Below are 22,378 nucleotides of genomic sequence, written 5' to 3'. Positions count from 1 at the left end.
ACATGTTTTTCCAAATTTTTCAAAACATTTCTAATAAATTCTCTCAATTTTACCGTATTTTATGGGTCACAGCCAATAAAAAATAGAAATAAAAATTTTCTCCAACCAACCTACCCTAAATTTCTGAAGCATATTACTGGAAACACACATTTTTATTTGACCTAAAAGAGGGTACACTGCAGGGTTTACTGGTGGCAAGAAAGCTATTGCCAATACTGGTAGACATACACCATGATATATGTACAGTATGTAAGCAAATATAAATTATTAACATGATATTGGCAATGACATGGAGGGACAAGCAGAGACATTTAATCTTGGAAGAGCCATAAGATAAAATACATGAGACATAAACATTTACATGTGTGTAGGGAATGAGATATACTGTGTACAGGAAACCCAGTAACATAAACATTGATGCTGAGATTTGGCTCAAGCTTGTTGCTGCTGGAACACATGTACAATACAATTACTATACTGTTCATTACAACAGCTGAATTTTGCCATTGATTTTAATGACAGAGATTAAAATCTTGTTGAGGCCCAATGATAATTATTTCAACAATAATGTGTCACAGATGCCGACTGAGTTGTTTAAACTGTAGGTATGCAGTTATCAAGTTTACTTTGGGAAAGATAGCTTTAATGTGATCACAAAAACACACTGTCAAAGGCACACAAATTTCTTTAATAAAATGAACATTTTCTGGTACGAGTATCAGATTTTCTTTATTATAGATGTTTGATACATCAAATCATTGGATTTTATGAATCAAACAGAACATACATAATGACATGAATTGGAAAAAGTATAAATGTAAATACGTGATCAAAAATATATCAATCATCAAATTAATGCACGTAATGTTATGTTCAATATAAAAAAAATAACAAAGTATTAGTGCAACAAAAATTGGGAATAAATTTGAAATTCTGTAATCAACAAACCATAAAAGTTGGTTCAGAAAAATTCTTAGAGATTATAAGAAGGACAATGATGGCAAATTTAATGAAGATGTTGATGATGATGATGATGTTGATGATGTTGATGATCTTAATAGTGGTGATGATCCATCGTATACCAGGCTAGTTACACAATCCCACGGATTGTAACCTGTTAAAACTAAAACCTTGTTATTAACAAAATCAAACATTCTGTTATTGTAGAGCATACCTACAGTGCTATCTATAATAATAACATGGACAGAGTACACCACAGTCAAGTGAAAATGGCCATTGACATGTCGCCCATTACAAATCATTATTTATTTGATTGGATCAAAATTGTCAACATGATACCACTGAGGTGAAAGAAATTTTGAAAATGAATAGTGACAACTGGTATGATAAGAACAAAATACATTTCATGTTGGACAATCAGAGAAATTGTCAAAAATAATGAGATTGGATATGAAAATATGACATGTATTTATTATATTGCTAATATCCATGGAAGGTTGTAGTTTTTGAAACAAGAACTGTTACTGTGACAGCAGCTATACTGATAAATACACAAGTTCAAGGTTATACACCCTTTCTTCTCATCATCATCTCCACATGCACAAATGATCTCCAAACTGAGAGTATCATGAACTGTGGTTTTTGTTACCTAATAAGCAAAGTCAACACCAATCCTCTTGGTAAATACTCTAAGTAACCCTATCACTGAAGCTCACCATAGAACTTGAAAAATTAAAGTAGAAATTCACTTTTCATTCAATTCAACGATGTAAGATTTACAGAAATTTGTGACATGGAGAGTTGAAGATAAACCAAATAGATACAATTAGAAATAATAGGGACTTTTTAAAATGTATACTGTATAAATAAGATTGGTTTTGTTATTTGTGTGTACAATGGAAAAGTCACTGATTTGATATTTGATTTCATGGTCATAGTGCAAACTTTGTATGCCATTGACATGAACTTCAATCATATTGCACCAGTACTCGACCAGTCTCTGAAAAATTACATCCTCACTACTACATTCTTGAAGCTGACTTCTATCTTCTATACTCAGGAGTGAACATAACAGGATATAAGAGAGATATTATATAATGTCACATGACCTGTGAGTGGCTCATTGACAACTCCAAAAGAGCTAAGGGCTTTACATTGAGGAAACTGTTGTTATGTTTCATTTGAGATGTTTTATGAAAAGAGTAGCACAGCTGGGTTCTTGAAACTAATCTACAACATTATACATCTAAAATATTATACATCTACGCTGTATAAATATAAATATTGATATAAAAAATATATGAATGAACTCGCTGTATGTACAAAATCAAAGCGATGTTTTTTACACTTTGCACATTGTATTACAAAACAATCAAAAATGCACAATATGAAAAGTAGCAAAAATACACTGCATGACAGTACTGTACTTCTGATGTATAATGTGATGTTACTCATGGACAACTTTTGCACTGTTTTGTGAAGTGTGCTTGATTCAAATTTTCAAAGTTCAGTGTCGGCATATTACATCATATAAATGCAAATGTATGGATGGATTTCACATTCTCTGTCATTGTTCCTTGTAATTTCAAAGCATCTGTAACAAAACCTGAAAAAATTAAGAGTAGGGGCATTTGGCCTACTGAAAATATATGTTAAACACAAAGAAAACTTTATTTTAAGAAAACATACAGGAAACAAACCCTGTTACAGGGATTGTATCCTTGTGAAGTTAATCATGTCAAAGGTTTTAAATTTAATAATGTTGTCTCTTAGGTCAGAAGTCACCGAACTGAAATACTAACATACATCAAATACATGTAAATGAACCTAGAATTCGTGATAATAAGCTTACTTTGAGTCCTTCTGTTGAGTCCTTTACAATACGAAAATATCAAATTCTTGGACGGTTCACACCAAGTATAGCGTGCTTACAATTTGCAGCAGAGTTGATGCATGTGGACAGGCAATTCATCTATAGTATCTCAAAACTGAGAAGTCATAAACTGAAAGTTAAACATGTAGATGAAGTGTAAAATGCACTGATTGTATTCTTTAAATTATAACTTCCTTCATGATTTTTGTACAATATGATTGGACTGTTTTAACGAGTGATCAATTATTGATTAGTTATGGCACCAACATCAACTTTTTGAATGCATTAAAAATGATATGACTGAAAGTGACTCAAATATTTTGTTGACACTCCTTTTACAGATACAAATTGTGTCCAAGGTTAACATTCTTTGATAAAGAATGACATGTACACTGTACAGTGATGCTCAAAGCTGTTTTGTGTTATACTGGGGTATATTGTGAGTTCAACTTTAATTTACTAGCTTGTTTTAAGATCATGCACATTTTCGGACTTCTGTGGGTTGGCTGCCATGGTTTAAACAGGTACATTTCACCAAAGATTGGAAGTAAGCTAAATTGGTCTGTACTGTAACCATATGCAAAAGATGACGTCCTTCAAACCTTGGAAAAATTATGTTAGATTTAGACACACAAGTCAGCAGGTAGTCTGCATGAAAATTGGAGAATGTACAGAATATGAATTTATACAATACTTGGAATAGATCTGTATAGCCATTCCAAATAATCAATAAAATCAGATAAACACAGGTCAAATCAACCTTATCAAACAATCACTTTCTCTGTCATCTAATGAGTGTCTACTTATTTGTTTGAGGATTGACAACACATGCTGCATTTGATAAACAAAGAGTGACAACATCCAAACAGCTTTGTAACACACTGCACTAAATGTAACCAATGCCTAAAAATCACAAATTATACAAAATCATTGACTTCAAACACATTTTTCAGTCTAAGTGTTGCTTGGATAAATGTAACATCATAAAATACAAATTTGATTTCGTCTGTTGATAATTGTTTGTCATAATAATTCTAGGTAATTTATAATGGTAGTTACATTATCACTACTGTACAATTTATTGAAGTATTTACAAAAAATTCAAGCATTACAAAAAACATTTGTCATTGACCATTTAACGGTAAAAGTAGTATCTCATCAGTTATGACATGCCTCTCCTAAAGACATCACAAAAACAGCAGCATGAATTCTGGAATCTACAAAGTGTCAGTTAGTGCAAAGTGTTTTCTTTTGAAGAAGACACTTTGATGTACTTCATGCAGATACCGATTTCCACACCAAAAGACATTGTAAAGATTATAGACAGAACTCAGGGTGATTATTCATTGATAAGGTCACAGGGATTCATAAATAAATTAGAATACATGTATAAAAAACCTGGTTCACACAGACAAATTTGGCTAGGGCCAAATAGATCTGACATAGCACCAGACCCATTATTAAATCTAATTATGTTCAGACATGATCTCAAAGACAAAATACGCCAACATAACTTTAACTCTTAAGGTGACCTCTGATTTCAAAGTTGAAAATGGCAGCCTTGGATTAACATCACAATGTTTGTACTGTACATGCTTTTTCGTACATGTTCTACAGTATGCACAAGAAGGGCTACTATGATTGCCACTGATTATTTTAACCATCAGAGACAACTTCAGCATATCTTTACGGGCAGGAATCAGATTCGTCAGCAGTGAAGAAATGATCAGAACATGGCAATTTGAACAATGCTGTTATCATGTCTGTGTCTGTCAGTTGTACAAGCACTCTGAATCAGCTGATATAATCTGGTTTGCAGAGTGAAACCAGGCGGTAAGTTGTACAAGCACTCTGAACCAGCTGATATAATCTGGTTTGCAGAGTGAAACAAGGCGGTAAGTTGTTGTACTGACAACATGGGATGGTCAGGGCTGGATTGAAAACTTCCAGGAATTGTAATCCTGATGATCAAACTTGGCAATCAATCAGTGTTATGTATATCCACACACAGATATCTGGGCTGACTCTGATTTTGTGTCAGCCCTAGACCCCCTCCAGATCCGGATAGATCCAGACAAACTGGTCTGTTGCTAGGCCAACGCTGAGAGTTCAGATAAGAATTGTAAAAGTGATGTTGGTGTAGTGGTGACGCACTTTTCTCAGTGTGAACAGGGTAAATATTTTTGAAACGAGAGAATGATAAGAAAATCAAAGTGCTCGACCAATTTTATTCTTTGTTTTTTTTCTTCTTTTCAGTTTTCTTTTCAGCTTGTTGTTTATGGTAAATAAAGAACACTTTTTTCATTTTTTTATGTGCCCTTTGTTTTACTGCCATAGGATTAACTACCTATGCATTAAGCTGTGTACCTATTGTCTTTTTGACTCTGCCTGTACTAAGTACAGCCAGAGTATAGCCATACACTGACAGGAATAACTAATGTTAGCCGTTGAGGGCGCATATATCCAGATTTTAGAAATGTCGGTTACAGCATAACAAGTCTTTCCTTCTTGACTGGCTATGGTTACAGGTAGGTCAAAAAGACTATAGGTATTTTGAAACAGAGATAGCTGATCCTAAGACATAAAGACACATAGAAAAAAACCAAAGAATATAATTGGTCAAGTTATTTTTTCTTATTATTCTCTTTTGCTTCATTAATTGTTATACATATATTCTTATTATTTATGAATCGCTTTGGTTTGGCTTATGCAAATGAGGAAGACATAAGTCAGAACTATGTATATCATACATTGTGTAGGTATTATGACATAGACTTGCCAGGTCAGAAATCTATTCCTGACCTGTACTGTCAGTGTAACTGTCAGATAATCCTTGGTAGTCAATCATATCAAAACACTTCCAGAATCACAGCCAGTTTGTCTTCAGAAATAAATGCTTACTGCATATATAAAACTGCAAGCAAGATTTGCATTCAATTTTGAGATAGTTTTGGGTCAAATAATTTCTGGTACTTTAGGGTCAAATTATCTCTTGTACTTTTGGGTATATTATTTTCAGATGACAAAATTAATGCATTAAGGTAGAATGCACCTCGGAGACAGATATTCGGACTCTCTAACTTTTACAATTCTTTTCTGATATACCACTTGTTGGGGGTCATGTTCAAGCTCTTGGTGTTAGAAAATTTTTCACCATCTTAGTTTTTTTAAAATCGAAAATGATGAGTTGATCTAGTGAAGACAGGATCAGTCTTTGTTGAAGGTGACCATTTTGAATTTCAAATATTGGTAAATTTTGAGTAGTTTGTTTCTTTAGTACAAGAATTTGCACGGTGACCCCCGATTTTTATTTTTGGTTTTGAAAGAGAATGGTTGAAAGATTCCCTGGGAAAAGTTTTCGCAAAAGTTTAAGTTTTTCACTTTCGAGGCACACACTAGTACTACCTTAATGCATACAGAACAAGAAAGCAATGATCTACAAATTGGGAATTTCATTGAGCAGATTTGATCTATCGGTGAAAATTGCCAAGGTAGAAAATTATCTACAGTACAAGAAGTGGAAGTTGTCACCTGGAGTTTTTTGCAACTGATTGTTGATGTTTTTTAGCAGGGGGATGGGTTTGAATACTCTGGGTTACCTTGCATGTACATAATCTATTAGTAACATTTACACTAACACATTGGATGCATGTCATGAAAAAAGAAAACCCTGGAATTGTCACTAGTATTTAATGTCCATATTTTGATGTTTGATATATTTTTACTGGAATTTAAATTCACTGATTGCCAACAAAACAATAGAATTTATTGTCATTTGACATTTTGAGTGGAATTTCATTTATCAGCGAAAATAGCAAAATTAATCCTGGTAAATAATCAATACTTTTACAGTACTTTTTACGAAGTACCATTCTGACTGAATTAAGTGTCTGCATCAAGCACAGTTCATCCATAAACTATGAATGATCAGACAGGAGAGGTATTGTTGAAAATACAAGAGCTAGGGCTCCACAGTAATCTGCTACAAATCAAAACATGGTCACATTTGGATATGTCATATTCAATTTATGATATATGCTCCCTAAAATCTGTGTTTATCCCATTTATCAATGTGTCTCTGCTCTTATCGATATCATTCCCAGTAGATTATTGAATATTCAATTTGGATGGAATCTTATTGAAGTTGGGTAAGTTCAGCTAATTTGAAGACAAATGACAACATCTTTCATGGTTGGTTAGTAGACAAAAGCAGTCACACATACACAGTTCTTGTGAATGCCTTGCTCTCAATAAAATTCTTCTTCACATACCATCATGATTAACAGATGTTATACATGTTTGCTTGTCTTCATTAGATCAACTCATCTTCACTAGATCAACTCATCTTCTGCATCAACAAGAGAAACCTCAGATGTCAAGTTTGCTTCCATTTTGTTCCCTGATGGTCTGTAAAGTAATTAATAAACAGAGTGTATTTAGTGACACTTCCACCGCATTGAAATTATTACTTGGGTCAAAAACGTTTGGCTGAAGTTGATTGCACATGCACATAATTTTTGAATACTTTTCAACAGAACCGTTGGGCTTTGAATCTGCATGCTGCTTTTCAAATACATTTATACATGTATATACAGTAGCAGTTATAGGCAATGTGGGATGGAAGTGCTGTACAATTGTACACTACACAATAACCATACTATTCATTGTACTGGTACATGTATTTATATTTTTTCTGAATAGGACTCTCTCGCATATCACCAACATCCTGCATTGGTCAATTGTTGGTAAATTTCTACTTGAAAATTACACACATGCAAAACAGGATCAGTCTTTGCTGAAATGGATTTCACGTGAGCTCAGAAACAATGTAAAATACACAGTGTGTATGTTGCCATTCTACATGTAATTTTCACTTCAAAAGCCAGTAACACTAGAAATCAGAATCAATCAACCTACATGTACTACAGTACGGTAGCTATTAAATGACATCTTGAACAAGATAAAGAAATCTGAGATGTGATTGCACATGAACATTGACTAGAAGTTTAATTGTAATATTGCAATATTAGATAAAATATCCTATAAGTCAGTGCAAATAAAAAAATTACAGGTGTTGTGCAATTTTTTTTATTCAATAAAGATCAGGAACTGAATCCCTTGTTCAAGGGTAGCTCTTTGTTTGAAGTATATCATTTTTTTCACTAGTACAACCAGTACATGTTAGCCTTTATGTGTATTTGTTTTGCTTGGGTTTACATGGCAGTTTGTGGCCTAAGCTTACTCCAATATCACCATGACAGGGTTTACATGGCAGTTTGTGGCCTTACTCTAATATCACCATGACAGGGTTTACATGGCAGTTTGTGGCCTTACATGACAGTGTTTACATGGCAGTTTGTGGCCTTACTCCAATATCACCATGACAGGGTTTACATGGCAGTTTGTGGCCTTACTCCAATATCACCATGACAGGGTTTACATGGCAGTTTGTGGCCTTACTCCAATATCACCATGACAGGGTTTACATGGCAGTTTGTGGCCTTACATGACAGTGTTTACATGGCAGTTTGTGGCCTTACTCCAATATCACCATGACAGGGTTTACATGGCAGTTTGTGGCCTTACTCTAATATCACCATGACAGGGTTTACATGGCAGTTTGTGGCCTTACTCCAATATCACCATGACAGGGTTTACATGGCAGTTTGTGGCCTTACTCCAATATCACCATGACAGGGTTTACATGGCAGTTTGTGGCCTTACTCCAATATCACCATGACAGGGTTTACATGGCAGTTTGTGGCCTTACTCCAATATCACCATGACAGGGTTTACATGGCAGTTTGTGGCCTTACATGACAGTGTTTACATGGTAGTTTGTGGCCTTACTCCAATATCAACATGACAGATGGCAGTTTGTGGCCTTACTCGAATATCACCATGACAGGGTTTACATGGCAGTTTGTGGCCTTACTCAGATATCAACATGACAGGGTTTACATGGCATTTGTGGCCTTACTCCAATATCACCATGACAGGGTTTACATAGCAGTTTGTGGCCTTTATATCACCATGACAGGAATTACATGGCTGTTTGTGGCCTTACTCCAATATCACAATGACAGGGTTTACATGGCAGTTTGTGGCCTTACTCCAATATCACCATGACAGGGTTTACATGGCAGTTTGTGGCCTTACATGACAGTGTTTACATGGTAGTTTGTGGCCTTACTCCAATATCAACATGACAGATGGCAGTTTGTGGCCTACTCGAATATCACCATGACAGGGTTTACATGGCAGTTTGTGGCCTTACTCAGATATCAACATGACAGGGTTTACATGGCAGTTTGTGGCCTTACTCCAATATCGGCAGATCGTCCATGTAGCCGACACGAACACGAAGTGTCTGTTACCGGCTACCAAAAAGTATGAAAAATAGTAAAGAACGAGCTACAAAATCACTATCAGTTTTAAGTTGAAGGTAGAATAAGTCTGTGCCTTTGTATAAAATACTATAAAAATAGTAGAAAGTGAGCAACCAGCTGAAAGTTAGTCGAGGAGACCTTTACCGCATATCATTTGCATCTCATTGTCGGCTACATGGACTGTGTGCCCCAATATCACCATGACAGGGTTTACATAGCAGTTTGTGGCCTTACTCCAATATCACCATGACAGGGTTTATATGGCTGTTTGTGGCCTTACTCCAATATCACCATGACAGGGTTTATATGGCTGTTTGTGGTCTTACTCCAATATCAACATGACAGCATTTTGCCGGTTTTTTCCTTCTGTTCATTCTGTTATGACATTAATATGCCTAGAGATTTGGGACAGGTCTGGTTCAAGGCCCTTGTGCGTTTAAGCATCTGTGATGGATACATACTAGTGTACCCACAAGTAACACTACTGAACTTGCCACATTTTAATGACCATTATGAGTCGAAACAAACTTATCTACATTGTATCTGACAGAAGTTCCATTGAGTCAGCAGATTTGTGTCTCTATTCTCTGATTGTTACAAATGATCAGGAAACATGGATTTCACACTATTCAAACGGCCATGGTAGACATACATGTACAATACAAAACATGTACATGTTCCAATATACTGGTGGTTCTGAATTCCATTAACTTACCTGTCTTTAGGGTCTTCATCTTTTCTAGTACTATGTAATTGGAATGATGTGTTTATGGCTGGGATTCCATTGTCCTCAGAGTTGTCCATATCAGTGTCTCTTGATTTCACCATGACAACGGCAGGTTCATTGTCAATTCCAATATTTGATGCACTGCCAAACTCTGATGGTGGTCCTGAATGAACATAGAGGTCAAGTGGTGATTCACCCATTAGGGGAGGGGTGGGTGGCACCTCCTCAAGGCAGTTCTCACGATCATTTGGAACTGCCCCGGTTGGAGTGACTCCATTTTGAATGACCTGAAGAGCGATATCCGTGGGATACTCTGAGGATGATGCCTGTTCCTTGTGTTTATTATTGCCTTCATTTTGTGGTTGTCGTCTCATAGCAGTTGACTTTTTTCTGCTCACTGAAAATGCCCACGTACCAAGGCATGATAAGAGACAGAAAAACAGTCCCAGAGATAGTTCCACTAGACCTACGACTTGTACAAAGTTGTCATCATCAAATACGTAGCCTTTCAAGAGCACAAAGACGCCGATTAGAGTCAATGACACTCCAATAGTGCAGAAACAAATGATGATCATGCATACTCCAGAGCAGTCTCCAGTGAAACAGTCAAAACATGGACAGTTTCTGGACCAACATGTTTTGAATGCCCTCCATAGACATGCACATGAACAGGTTGACATTTTATACACTGAAAACTAGGATACTGAAACTATTGCGAATGTTGTGACCGTTTTTTCTTGTGAAATAACGTCTTGTTGATAGTGAGTTGTGGCATTCTCTTGTGTGAGAGATTCAGCAATTCTCTGTACAAATGAGACATATATTCCCTGGTATTGCAATGATGAGATTTCTTTGTCCAGAACAGTTAATCAGAGGTGACATCCATGTAGACATGAAGAAACTTGTTTGTCAGTGACAGCAATGCATGTACTGGAGGTATGTGTCCATGACCAGTGATATCTGTGTGGAAAATGATAAAAATAGTGTCAATGACACTGTGCTCCTATGTAGACCATCATCAATTAAGATATAACCTTTATCTATACCGAGCAAACCCAATCTCATATTGGGTTGTATATACATTACGGTACTAGGAGGTATTAAACTTTGAATGTAATTTTTGGGCAGAGTTAAACTACATATGTTAGAAGTTTTGTCATAATTCAGAACAAACTAACATGAGAACATTACACGGACAACTTTGAAAGCCATACGTATACATGTACATGTATGTACATGAATGAAAAGAAAATTCCAAATAATTTATTTATTTTATTTATTTATTTATTTATAATATTCATCCACAGCGGACACGATACGTGTACCGACATAGGATAGGATGACTGAAACAGGTGTGAACCACCTATACAAAGCCAGTCACCCTAATGAGATGAAATATGTACAAATGAAAAAAGCAAACAACAATAACATACAGGAGATAAAAAAATGAATATTATAAATAAAAAAATAATGACAATATTCTAAAGAATGTAATAATGCAAATATTGTTATTATATATACATTTATTATTATACATTTATTTATTATTATTAAATAATATATCTACATGTAAGTAACAGTTAAGGTAATAGGTGCCTCGAAATTGAAAAACTGAAACTTTTGCCCCATCAGCTTTCAAATGAGTTTCCCCATGTGATAGACTAACAGTAATAGTTGGAGAGTATCTGTCCCTGATGTGTATTCTACATGTACCTTAACAGACTGTTTTCTACTGGCAATTTTTGCTCTCAAAATGAATGAATGGTTCCTACAATGAAAAGGTGTATTTTCAATAAACAACTGGAAGAAATTACACGCAATTAATGTTGGACCCAATATTCTATACATAGTGTGTACTTTTTTGCAGGACACCGGGCAAACTAAGTTGGCATTCACAATTCTAAATATTACACTCCGCCACGATTTCAAAAACATTACAGGAAGGCAACGCTATTTCACTGTGCACAATGGTATAGGTAAATATTTCATTTCCATCTTTTAAGCTGTATACATTTGAGCATACATGTATGAACTTATCCCTGTAACTATAGTTGCTCAAGCATATCTATTTCTACATACAATAATATTCAAAGTTGAAGGAAGGTTCACAGAATGAATTAAAAAGATGTATAATCTCCAAAAGAACAAAAACATTGATGAAAACAATGACATTCTAAAGTTACAGTATCATTTTGTGAGTGAGTTACCAATTTAACTTTGAAACAGGTGCCGCCAACTAATTAAGCTGTTCATGCAAAAAGGTGTCCGTGGCAGTTTTTCAGCGGGCAGGCAAATTTCAAAACTAATCAGTGGGCGGGGACAAAAAAATGATATTTACTGTCAGTGGGGAAGAAATTTTATTATTTTCAGCGGGCGGGGAGAAAATTTTTGACAATGGGTACCAGAAAATATGTTGAGAGAGGGGAAAGCCTAGTTGATAGAACTTAAGGGGAGATTGAGTGCCTAACTTAGAGGGGAGCAATGCACAGTTCTGCGTTGATCTGGGGTTGCCTAGTGGGCATCTAGCGAGCAATGGGGAATTTTAGCAGTAGGGAGAGGGCAGTGGGGAGCTTGATTTGTTGTGGGAAGCGGGCAGACTATAGTTACAGCAGGGCGTTGGGCATCAAAATTCAGTGGGAGGGCACATTTTCTGTGTATGCCAGTGGGAGGGAAGTTACGAACAGCTCTACATGTACTTTCCCCTCCAAATTTTAGGTCAAGGTCAAAAATATGTAAAATTGGTATGTCAGCCTTCAAAACATGTTTTGTGATGATTTTGCGAAATTGATGAAATTTACTGGTTGGTGGCACCTGTTGAAAGTGATCCAAATTGTGTACTTAACAGGTACATGTAATATCTGTGTATATTACTATGAGGATATGATATTAATCCTTGATTTAATTTTTCTATAAAACCTTGTGGAACAGTTAGTCAGTTGTTTTGATGAAGCCTTGCCCTAATGATTTCAACAATATCAATCATTTCATCTTGATATCGATACAATTACATGTAAAGAGTATATAACAACACATGTCAGATTCTGCAAGACAAATTTCAATAAATTGACCCTATAGTTTCTGAGAAGGAAACTTTGTGAGTGAGTTAACAGTATCACCTTGAAAGCAGTCACAGTTGTTCAGAGTGGTGTCTACTTTGCAGGTAATATCTGTACAAGTACATGTACATGCATGGTAATAGAAAACTGCAAATTATCCTTATTACATTAAGAACAGAGTTTGGTCATGTTGACTGACTTGTACATAAAATATCAAAGATTTATGAACAGCAGCTTTTGAAAAATAGGGCAAAGTTGATGGAGGACAACAGATAACACAAGATGGATGACTGACTCCACAGTCAACCAACCTATCTCTACAGCTACTGTATATGTCTGTGAAAGTGGAGCGACAATCATCACCAGAAAGATTAAAGGGGTAGTCCTCAATCCCTAATTCTCACATTAATTCTTATTGACATTGAGTATTTACATTGTGTTAAACTTTGTTTTCCATTGAAACTTTAAAAGTTTGTCTATTTGCTTTTAGATAATGGTGAGAAATGACCTGCCCCTTTAAGATATGTACACATATATTGATCATCATTTGTATACATCTACATATACATTAAGTGAAGCCTCTACACACCTGTACATTTCAAACATCTAAGCTATTCTAAGTGCAGTTACAGAGAAAACATTGTTTTGACAAAAAATGAGGGGGACAATCCCAAAATACAAATATGTAAATGTCACAACTATTCAACCAAAACTGAATAAGGTCATCCCAAGGAACCAAAACCCAATTTGACAGGTAAATGTATCAGCTGTTTCGGTGACAAAGAATTATTTTGGAGGAAAACTGACAAAAAATTCATGTAATTTACATGAGTAAAATTTATGCTTTCCCCGGGACTACTTGTTCAAAATATCAAAGCAATGGGACCAGCTTTTCATGAGAAATTGACATTATGGACATCAGACACCAGACGCTACTGGTCAGTCACTAATCTGAACAGATCAGTGTTGTTGAAAGCAAAGCCAATAAAGGAAGCAATTTTTAAGCCCCCTTACCTGTTCATACAGTATACTGTAGGTGAACATGGGTGGTATGATCATAGAAGATATTTCATAAAAAATTTCTGCACATGTACCCTACAAATCAGAAACCTGTTTGTCATTATACTATTATTCATAAATCTGGCATTATAAAATCAACCCCTCAAATCAACTTATTTTTCTTCATCGTATAATCCTGGCCATGGGAATATGTATATATGTATCTATACATGTATGATGATTTGGATGATTTGTAAGCTATTCCTTGGTCATATATGAGAAATTGTTCAGTTCAAGCTTTGTGAGAGAAATGACTTTGTCTTTTGTATAATGCAGAGCATATCTACATGTCTATGAATCACTACAATATTTCAAAGACATTACCTTTTGCCTTTGAAACATCAAACATACCATGAGACATTTATTGATGGCAGTGTTGCTTTGGGATCTGGATAAGTATTAGACAGGATGAATTCTGATGAAATATTACTACAAAGGCTGTAGGTAATACCTGTGGTATGTAATTTATTGATCATGAGATGGCAGCAGCAAAGCTCACAAGACAAATGTTGATGGTTAACTTGGTCTACCAATAATGAATACAATAGTCTTGTATGGGTCGATGAGCCTACCAGGCATCCTGACCATGAACCATGGTTAATCTCTGTGTCCATGTACCAGTACGTCATGTGTAAATAAAGTTCAATAAAAAGAAGGAACTTTTGATGTATCTTGATTCAGATTGACAATATAGTGTTTGCGAAAGTCATGAAATTAGTGGATTTTGAAGGAGTACACACCTGCATATTGCCTTGAACTTATAACATTTATCTTGCACGTTAACAAGTAACGCTCTATCATTATGGGGTATTTGAGTCAAAAATTGATTTTATACCCGAATTCTATTTTTACAACATTTATCATTTGCTTATTAATTAACCTCTACTGGTATTTGTCCTGCTCCATTGTTCACAGTAAAGAGTCAATTACAATTTATTTCTTAACTAAGACCTAGTGTAAAACACCTTTTATTAGCTGCATGCTTTTTTAGCATTTTCAGATTTTATTGCAATCAGCAGCTTTTTAATGTAGCTCAAAGGACATCCTAACCATAGTAAATATAGAGTAACGATCAAATCGGTGGCATATTTAATTAGCTATTTGACAGACTTTGCTAAATTTGCTACAAAAGGATGCTTGCAAAAAGACATGCTTAACAGTATGTTAAGGTTCATGCATACACAATGAAGAAATTTACCAAACTCTCTCTGATATCAGTATATCAACTCTATTCTATCATTGATATGTTTGTTTTGCTCAACTGATCACATTACCTAATTAAATTTTAGCTGTAGATACCGGTACTGGCTGATCTATGGATGACCAAAGTTGATGTAATTGGCCCTGATAACCCATCATTACAGCACATCTACCAAAGCTACATTATGACGCATGTATTACCATGGTAACAGGGGGACAGCAGCTTGTAATCCTGAGGCATTTGAAATCACAAGAGGAACAATGGTTATGGTAACATCAAAGATAAGAGTATGTACCTCTCAACCTTGATGTACAATGCAAGGATTATTTGTATTCCACTGATGTTACAGCTGTCTGCCTAGTAACAAATATCATTCATATGAATCTCCTTTTTCTCAATAAATGTCTACCAAAGGAGAGAAGGCAAAATTGGTAAATCTTACAATAATTTTAGCTGAACTTTTTCAGTTCAAACATAATGTAATAATTTTGTAAGTGTATATATTAGGTATGACTTTATTATCATGGCATTTCTAAATCTCAGATAATTTTTATGTCAGTGGTGATATTATTGAATTAATTATTGTATTATCAGGAAATTGAATGTTTGGAATAAAATATTGTTATGCCCATAGAATGTGAAATGGTACCGGTATACATACAGTATGTAACTAAAGGCTTATGACACACTGTACGGTAAATGCAGTGTCTGAATGGTATTGACAGTCAACATCTTATTGAGAAATACAATGTAAGAACACTGGCTTTTAACAGATCTATCACGAGAGTACCTTGTTTTTCTGTTTTCAACTGTTAGGTGAGAACCATTTGATTTCAAAGGGATGGAGAAAGAGGGTATGCCAATGATATTTGTTTCTGTCACTCAAACAACAATTGCTTTTACCATCAGTCAAATAAAATTATTTTTTCAATATCCAGAAACAATATGCAAATGTTTTTTTTCTTTGTTATGAGTACATGAGTACCTGTATCTACCTGTCACTAGTTCACAACTGCACCTATCGATAACTTGCAGCATTCTGTACAAGTAGCAATGAGTAAAAGTTCAGAATCTAGGTTTTCATTTATTTCAAATTAAATGTACATGTGTTAAGGGGTAAAAAATGGTTTAGGAAGTGCTGTATTCACAAGCTCTGTGAATTGCTTTCCTTCAAGCTGTCATAATGCTACCAGGAGCCATGTGAAAATGTCTTGCATGTGCAGTGCAATCCAGCATACTAATCTTACAGCATACAGAGAATAATACATTGTATTGGAAATAATCCTGTATTTTCACTCTTTACTGATCAAGTCACAAAGTAAAACCTTGATTGTATAAATATTGCTATGCTGCAAAGTGTATGTGTTCCAGTACATGTATGTCTGCCAATTGCAACAATGACTGCAATGAGTTTTAACCATACTGTTGTTGGGTGCATATACATGTATCAAGAATGCTGTCAAAATACACAAACACTACAATCGGAGCTTCCAAATTTTTGCTGATAACAGGCATATCAAGACAAACTTTTATTTCCTCCAATCCGTTGGAATATATTTTCTTGAGCCATTGCACAAACAAATTATTTTTCTCCGTCATCAGCCAACAATCCCCCCCCCCCCCCAAAATCCTGTACTCTTCCCCAAAATAAAATAGTTCTACCCTGTAACTTGCTGATAGTAAAGCACATTGGAATTTCAACCTTTGACCTAGTCAACTTTTTCATTTTTTATCCATAATTCATATAATTATACACCCACTATGATCTCATAAATTTTTTAGTTTGGAGCCTTGAATAATCTGACACATACATCTACAGCTGGTTATTACTCCTTACACAATTTTGATCTTGTTTCTTATTTTGCCCTGTTCTTGCTATAGCTTGAAGAAGAATGTCATTTTGGGCTCCAGGTTCCCTACAATTTCAGAAGTATGGTGGTATAGATATTATGTTATAAAAATTCTGAAATTTTACTAAAAATGCAATTTTTTAAACTCTTATTTCAGTCTCGTGAGACAGATGAAAGTTTAAGAATGCAATCAGTCGTCGGTACCCCTTTTGGAGATACATGTACAAGTGGCAAATGGGTGATCAACCTGTTCAGTGCCGTAATTTTTCCCATCAAAATTTTATTGTAATATTTTACCAAATTTTATGAATTCTGTAATTTTTGAAAATTTATCAAATGGAAATCACATTTCCTTTGCTACTGTACAGTTCTTTATCAAAATTTTGGCAAAAATCTGAAAAAATTTGAATGAGGTATATTCTGTAAAGGCGACAAAATTTGACTTTGGCACTCAAAGGGTTAAACAGATTTTTAACGAACAAAATTGATGTTTGTACCCACTATTTAGTATGTTATTAACTTTATAATATTTGAATGCTCTAATTCTTCAAATTTTGGCAGAATTTGTTCTTTTCCATATTTTTTCACAGAAACTTTTCTCACAATAATTAAATCACATGATCACATGATGAATGGAGTAACCCAGGCTGATAAATTCCTTGACAGCAGGAGCTGGTTCCGTATGTTTGTTGATGCACATGATCACGCAACCAAATGTACGTACAGAACATTCATCAAACCACAGTCCCTCTATCCATAGAGGGACTGTGATCATGAAGCACTACATTAATTTTCTTGTAAAATTCAATATAATGGATAATTCAAGAAATACCAAGGTTTATGTTCACATACATTGTTAACTTTGAGATGCTACATGTGTGAGACAATGCCTCTGCTGTACAATGTAAATAAACATAAATACTGGTATTTTGTGAATAAACTTTCACTATTATTCCATAGTCTATGATCTGTTATCATCATTTGAACACTCTCAAATTTGTTTGTTAAATACAAGGATGTACCGGTATTTGATATTCGACGGGAAAAGGATAAAGCTTCCTTGGAATATATGTGAACATGGAATGCTAATATATTTTGACGGTAAATTAACAACGTTGTGTAGTACATTTTTTTCTTTCCCTGCTCAGGTTCAACATGCCAGTGATCTAATTATATTGGGATGAGAAGCGATGTAATTTAATATAAGATAATGAGCAGACTTAATTTTACTGGGGCACACAGTGAATATTTTTGTCATGGTCAACATAACAACAATTACTAGTATAGGGTTCCCTTGTGGCAGACATACCCGACCCTCATGCTCCACAATTACATGTATAGTGTGAACATCCATTCAGATTGATTTTCGGTCAAAGCACCTGTGAATGCCGTATACACGTGTATGTACACTCTGTATCTATCTATCTTTACAATACAAGAATCTAATTACAGTGTATATAACATCGTTCAGTAGTCACCTATGTAAATTTGGTATTACTCGTACCAATAATAAATGTTAGCCATTTTATATACTAGAAAACATAGCATTTTCTGAGTTGATCTCCTGTCTCATAATAAACAGTTAACAATGATGGTGACATAGAAAGTATTGGTGAGTAAAACTGAAGAGAGGGGCCATCTCAGATTGTCATGCTTGAAGTTCAGCAGATGGAATCTCCTTATTTAAATTGAACCTCCGTCCCTTGACTGAAAGTTCAGAAGTGTAAAGCATTGATGTCAGACAGAGAATATAATGTAACAGTTTGGATGAAGGCATTAGATACTCAAATATTACCACACCATAAAAATGATATATTTACCATACCGGTACATGTAAATAAAAATGACAAAGAGATATTTACTGATATTTTCTGTTTCTTCATGTTTTGTTTTGTTCTGTATCTTAGTGAAAACACAGACAGCACTCTATAATCAGCAGTAAATGAACATGTTTCACTTCTTTTGAGTTCGCCATTAGAGGTGGGAGTTTTTGTCGTGGGCTTTCATTGTCTTTTCTGACCAAAAATTTACGATTTTCTTAGATTCCTTCCATCAAGATATTTTCATGGAGAATAGTAAGGTTAAATTGAGCCCAGTAGTATCTGTGCATGTTTCTTGGAGTACAATTGTTGAAACTGCATTCACATATATTTAACAGACAGTTTGACTAAAATGATGGCATAGGATGAAAGTTAACACAGATGCTATCTGGAAATCTTAAAATCATGGCACTTCATAATTTGCCATCAGACTGATTGATCACATTTGATCACATTTATGAGTGACAGAATACAAATGGCTCTGTCTGGCAGTTGTTCACAATCATTGGTTTTAAAACTAGTAAAAATCACCAATAAACCAGTCTACTGGTATGTGTGTGAAAGAAGTTAAGTCATTGAACTTTTTTAAAATCCACTTCTCTTTCCGTAAACAAAACCAGCTTAAAATTTTGAACAACCTGAAACAGACACCTAATCAGTGCAAACTTTTCTATAACAATGGATTGTATTTGAATCAAGAAAATGCCAGAGCAAAGTTAATTTTTGATATCGTACTCTGAATCTCAATAACAGAAAAATGACCATAATGGCTTATAAATGATGGGCAGATTACAGCTGCATTTCAACAATCAAATACAGGTGTCCTTATCTTTTCAAAGTAACAATTAATATTTGACCAGAAAAGGACTTGACCTGTTGTGCTTAATGAGTCAGCAGCACTGTGAAGATCTGTTTTTATACCATCATGGCAGCACTCCGACATCAAATGAGTGAATACCAAGTCTGAGAAAGGAAATTTCATTGGTTGAGTATAAGTACCGTACATACATGTACTGGTATCTACATCACATGATCCATGAAATTATCTCATACACAAACATTAGGATCAGTTTTAGTGGCCCCTGGATGTGATGTGTTCATTTCCACTGTCATTTACTGCACAAGTTTACCGGCATCATAGACAAATGGATGAATGAAATTGACAAATGGCACTTCCGGAAAGTTACACAAGTTGGCTTCTTTTGCCTTTCCAAATATTTCCCAATCCCTATAAATAAAGTATTTCACACCTCCCCTGACACTGACAGTTACATTGAGACAGGGCTTCCCTCTGTATACATGGAACATCATGAGGAGGGTTTCTAGTCACTTCGACCCCTGACTGATTTGACTCCGTCAGCCCCGGTCACGTTGTCCCCCTCGTACCTTTCCTTCAGTATTGCAGAGACAAACTTGTAAATTGTTATCTCGAAAGCACGTCGTCAGTTTTATTCAATGCTCATAGCACTTTGAAGGGCTATAGCGGAAGCTCGTCGTACACCACGCCCTCTAAGCTAGTGAGGCCTGGAAGCTACCAGTGCCAAAAACCTCCATGGCAAAGAGTAGGCTGCACATGCATTTTATAGCTTTACATAGCCAATTGTCCCCATGCACAGGCGCTGGACAATGGTGCCTGCATTTTTTGTATAAAAACGGCAATATTATTGTTCTGAACAAGCATGCAGATTCTCATAGAAATGCCATAAATTCTCCCAGGCAAGTTGAATGATATATTTAAAATGTTGTCATGTAACAGAAGGGTGACGAGGCCGAAGTGACTTAGGGTATGGGGGTTGAGGTGACCATATAAACCAGAAACAAGAGGGTGTGAATGACTGGGGTCAAAATGGACCAGGGTCGAGGAGACCTGCTTCCACTTATACACACACATACAGTGAAACTAGTCTAACCCAAACCCTGTCGAAACTTGAAACTTGTCTACACTAAACCCTTTTCCCACTCCCATTCCAATAGATCTCTCTGTGAAAAGGATCTCTATAAACCAAACACCTGAGCTCCAAACCGAACAATTTTCTCAGTCCTTGTACGATTTGGTCTAGACAGGTCTTACTGTGTGTGTGTGTGTATATATATATATATATATATATATATATATATATCAAGAAAATTTCTTATCCTCCAACAGTGACAGATGAAAAGTAATTGTCAACACTACACGATCTTTTCATATGATGTACATGTACTGACTCTGAGCCTCTGTGGCAATTACAACTAAAAATACCAGCAGATCAGTGGAAAATGTTTGTGTATTACTTTTCAGAAGTGTGGAGCCAAAAATCCGACTAAAAATTACTAGCAAAACGATTTGATCGCCCTGGTTCATGATTTTTGATCTCGTATTTTGAGCAAATTCCTGATAATAACACTGTGAGTGAGGTAGGAAATGAGATCACTTCCTACCTCAACATGGTTAACTATAATATGTAATTTTTTTCACAGTTTTTCAATTGCTTTAAACTACTAATGGAGTTACTTGATTCGGATCTGATTCTCATGGCTAAATGAGATGATGACGATGTGAACAAATTCAAAGAAAGTAGCATCCGTTTTCCTTGGTAATGACCTTCATGATATGGTACAAACTAAATGTTCATATTTGGAGCCCTGTACGGTGCACGTTTATCGAAGCCAAGGTTTACTGTAGTATGCTAAAAAGGGATAATTTACTCACCTTGCATCGGTTAACATTGTACAGTTGTGAGCCTAACAACGTCAGTGAGATCAAAACAGCTTACTCCGCCGGGCAACACAACTGTCCCGACGCGCGGCGTGACATTGCATACTGACGACAGACTGGTCGACATCTGTCGACACAGTTAATGTTACCGTCATGAGACAATGCAGTTAAAAAGATTGTTTGCTATTCTGGGTTTGGTACAAAGCTTAGTGAGATACAGACGAGGTCATCACACGAAACGAAACAGTTCTGATGTGGTGTATACAACGGTGGTAAACACTCTGTCACCTGAGAGTGCTTCTATGGCATATTCCTTGACCCTTAACCTCTGACCGAGTAAGTAAAACACAGCGCCCCCATCAAACTCTCGGTTAGTATCTAAGTAATTGCAGATCTAACTGCCGCAGAAAGCAAGCAGGTATACTCTTGTGCATCCTTAAAGCGATAACGAAGGACTCTAAGTGCCTTAAAACAGTTGCTATGACTATATATGTGAACCCGATAAATTGGAAGTTTATATCCAATGTTTTTGAAGTTCTTCCCTGGATGTGCAGTCTGGTTCCCTGACCCATTGATGAAGCTGGCTGGCACTGTGCTCATGAAAAGCACTCTAACTTGAAAAAGACAACTCCCCCTTCCATGATACAAGCAATGAGTTTTGTTTGTCATATATGCCGGTTTTAAGATGCTTTGAAAGCATTTACAAGTGTTATTTTGATATTTTCCGAACGTAATTAAGAAAGAG

General features: G+C 35.6%; 1 protein-coding gene across 1 annotated transcript; it reads right to left on the bottom strand.

The window, feature by feature from the left end:
• Positions 1-647: 647 nt before the first annotated feature.
• Positions 648-21,948, bottom strand: LOC139152098 (uncharacterized). Its single transcript, XM_070725203.1, has 3 exons — positions 21,628-21,948; positions 9,938-10,909; positions 648-7,240 (listed from the first exon to the last, which is right to left on the bottom strand). The coding sequence occupies exons 2-3, from the start codon at positions 10,627-10,629 to the stop codon at positions 7,165-7,167; spliced, it is 768 nt and encodes a 255-aa protein (XP_070581304.1). The 5' UTR covers positions 10,630-10,909; positions 21,628-21,948; the 3' UTR covers positions 648-7,164.
• Positions 21,949-22,378: the final 430 nt, after the last annotated feature.

The sequence above is a fragment of the Ptychodera flava genome, chromosome 15 (assembly GCF_041260155.1).
Source record: "Ptychodera flava strain L36383 chromosome 15, AS_Pfla_20210202, whole genome shotgun sequence".
Lineage (NCBI taxonomy): Eukaryota > Metazoa > Hemichordata > Enteropneusta > Ptychoderidae > Ptychodera > Ptychodera flava.
Note: the sequence above shows the minus strand (reverse complement) of the source record. Positions and strands in the feature narration are given on the sequence as shown.

What these genes read in the sequence shown, in the direction of transcription:
- LOC139152098 (XM_070725203.1), bottom strand. Translation starts at nt 10,629, where the DNA reads ATGTCAACCTGTTCATGTGCATGTCTATGGAGGGCATTCAAAACATGT. An exon ending in GATGAAGACCCTAAAGACAG is followed by an intron (nt 7,241 to 9,937) that starts GTAAGTTAATGG and finishes ATTACTTTACAG; the next exon opens with ACCATCAGGGAACAAAATGG.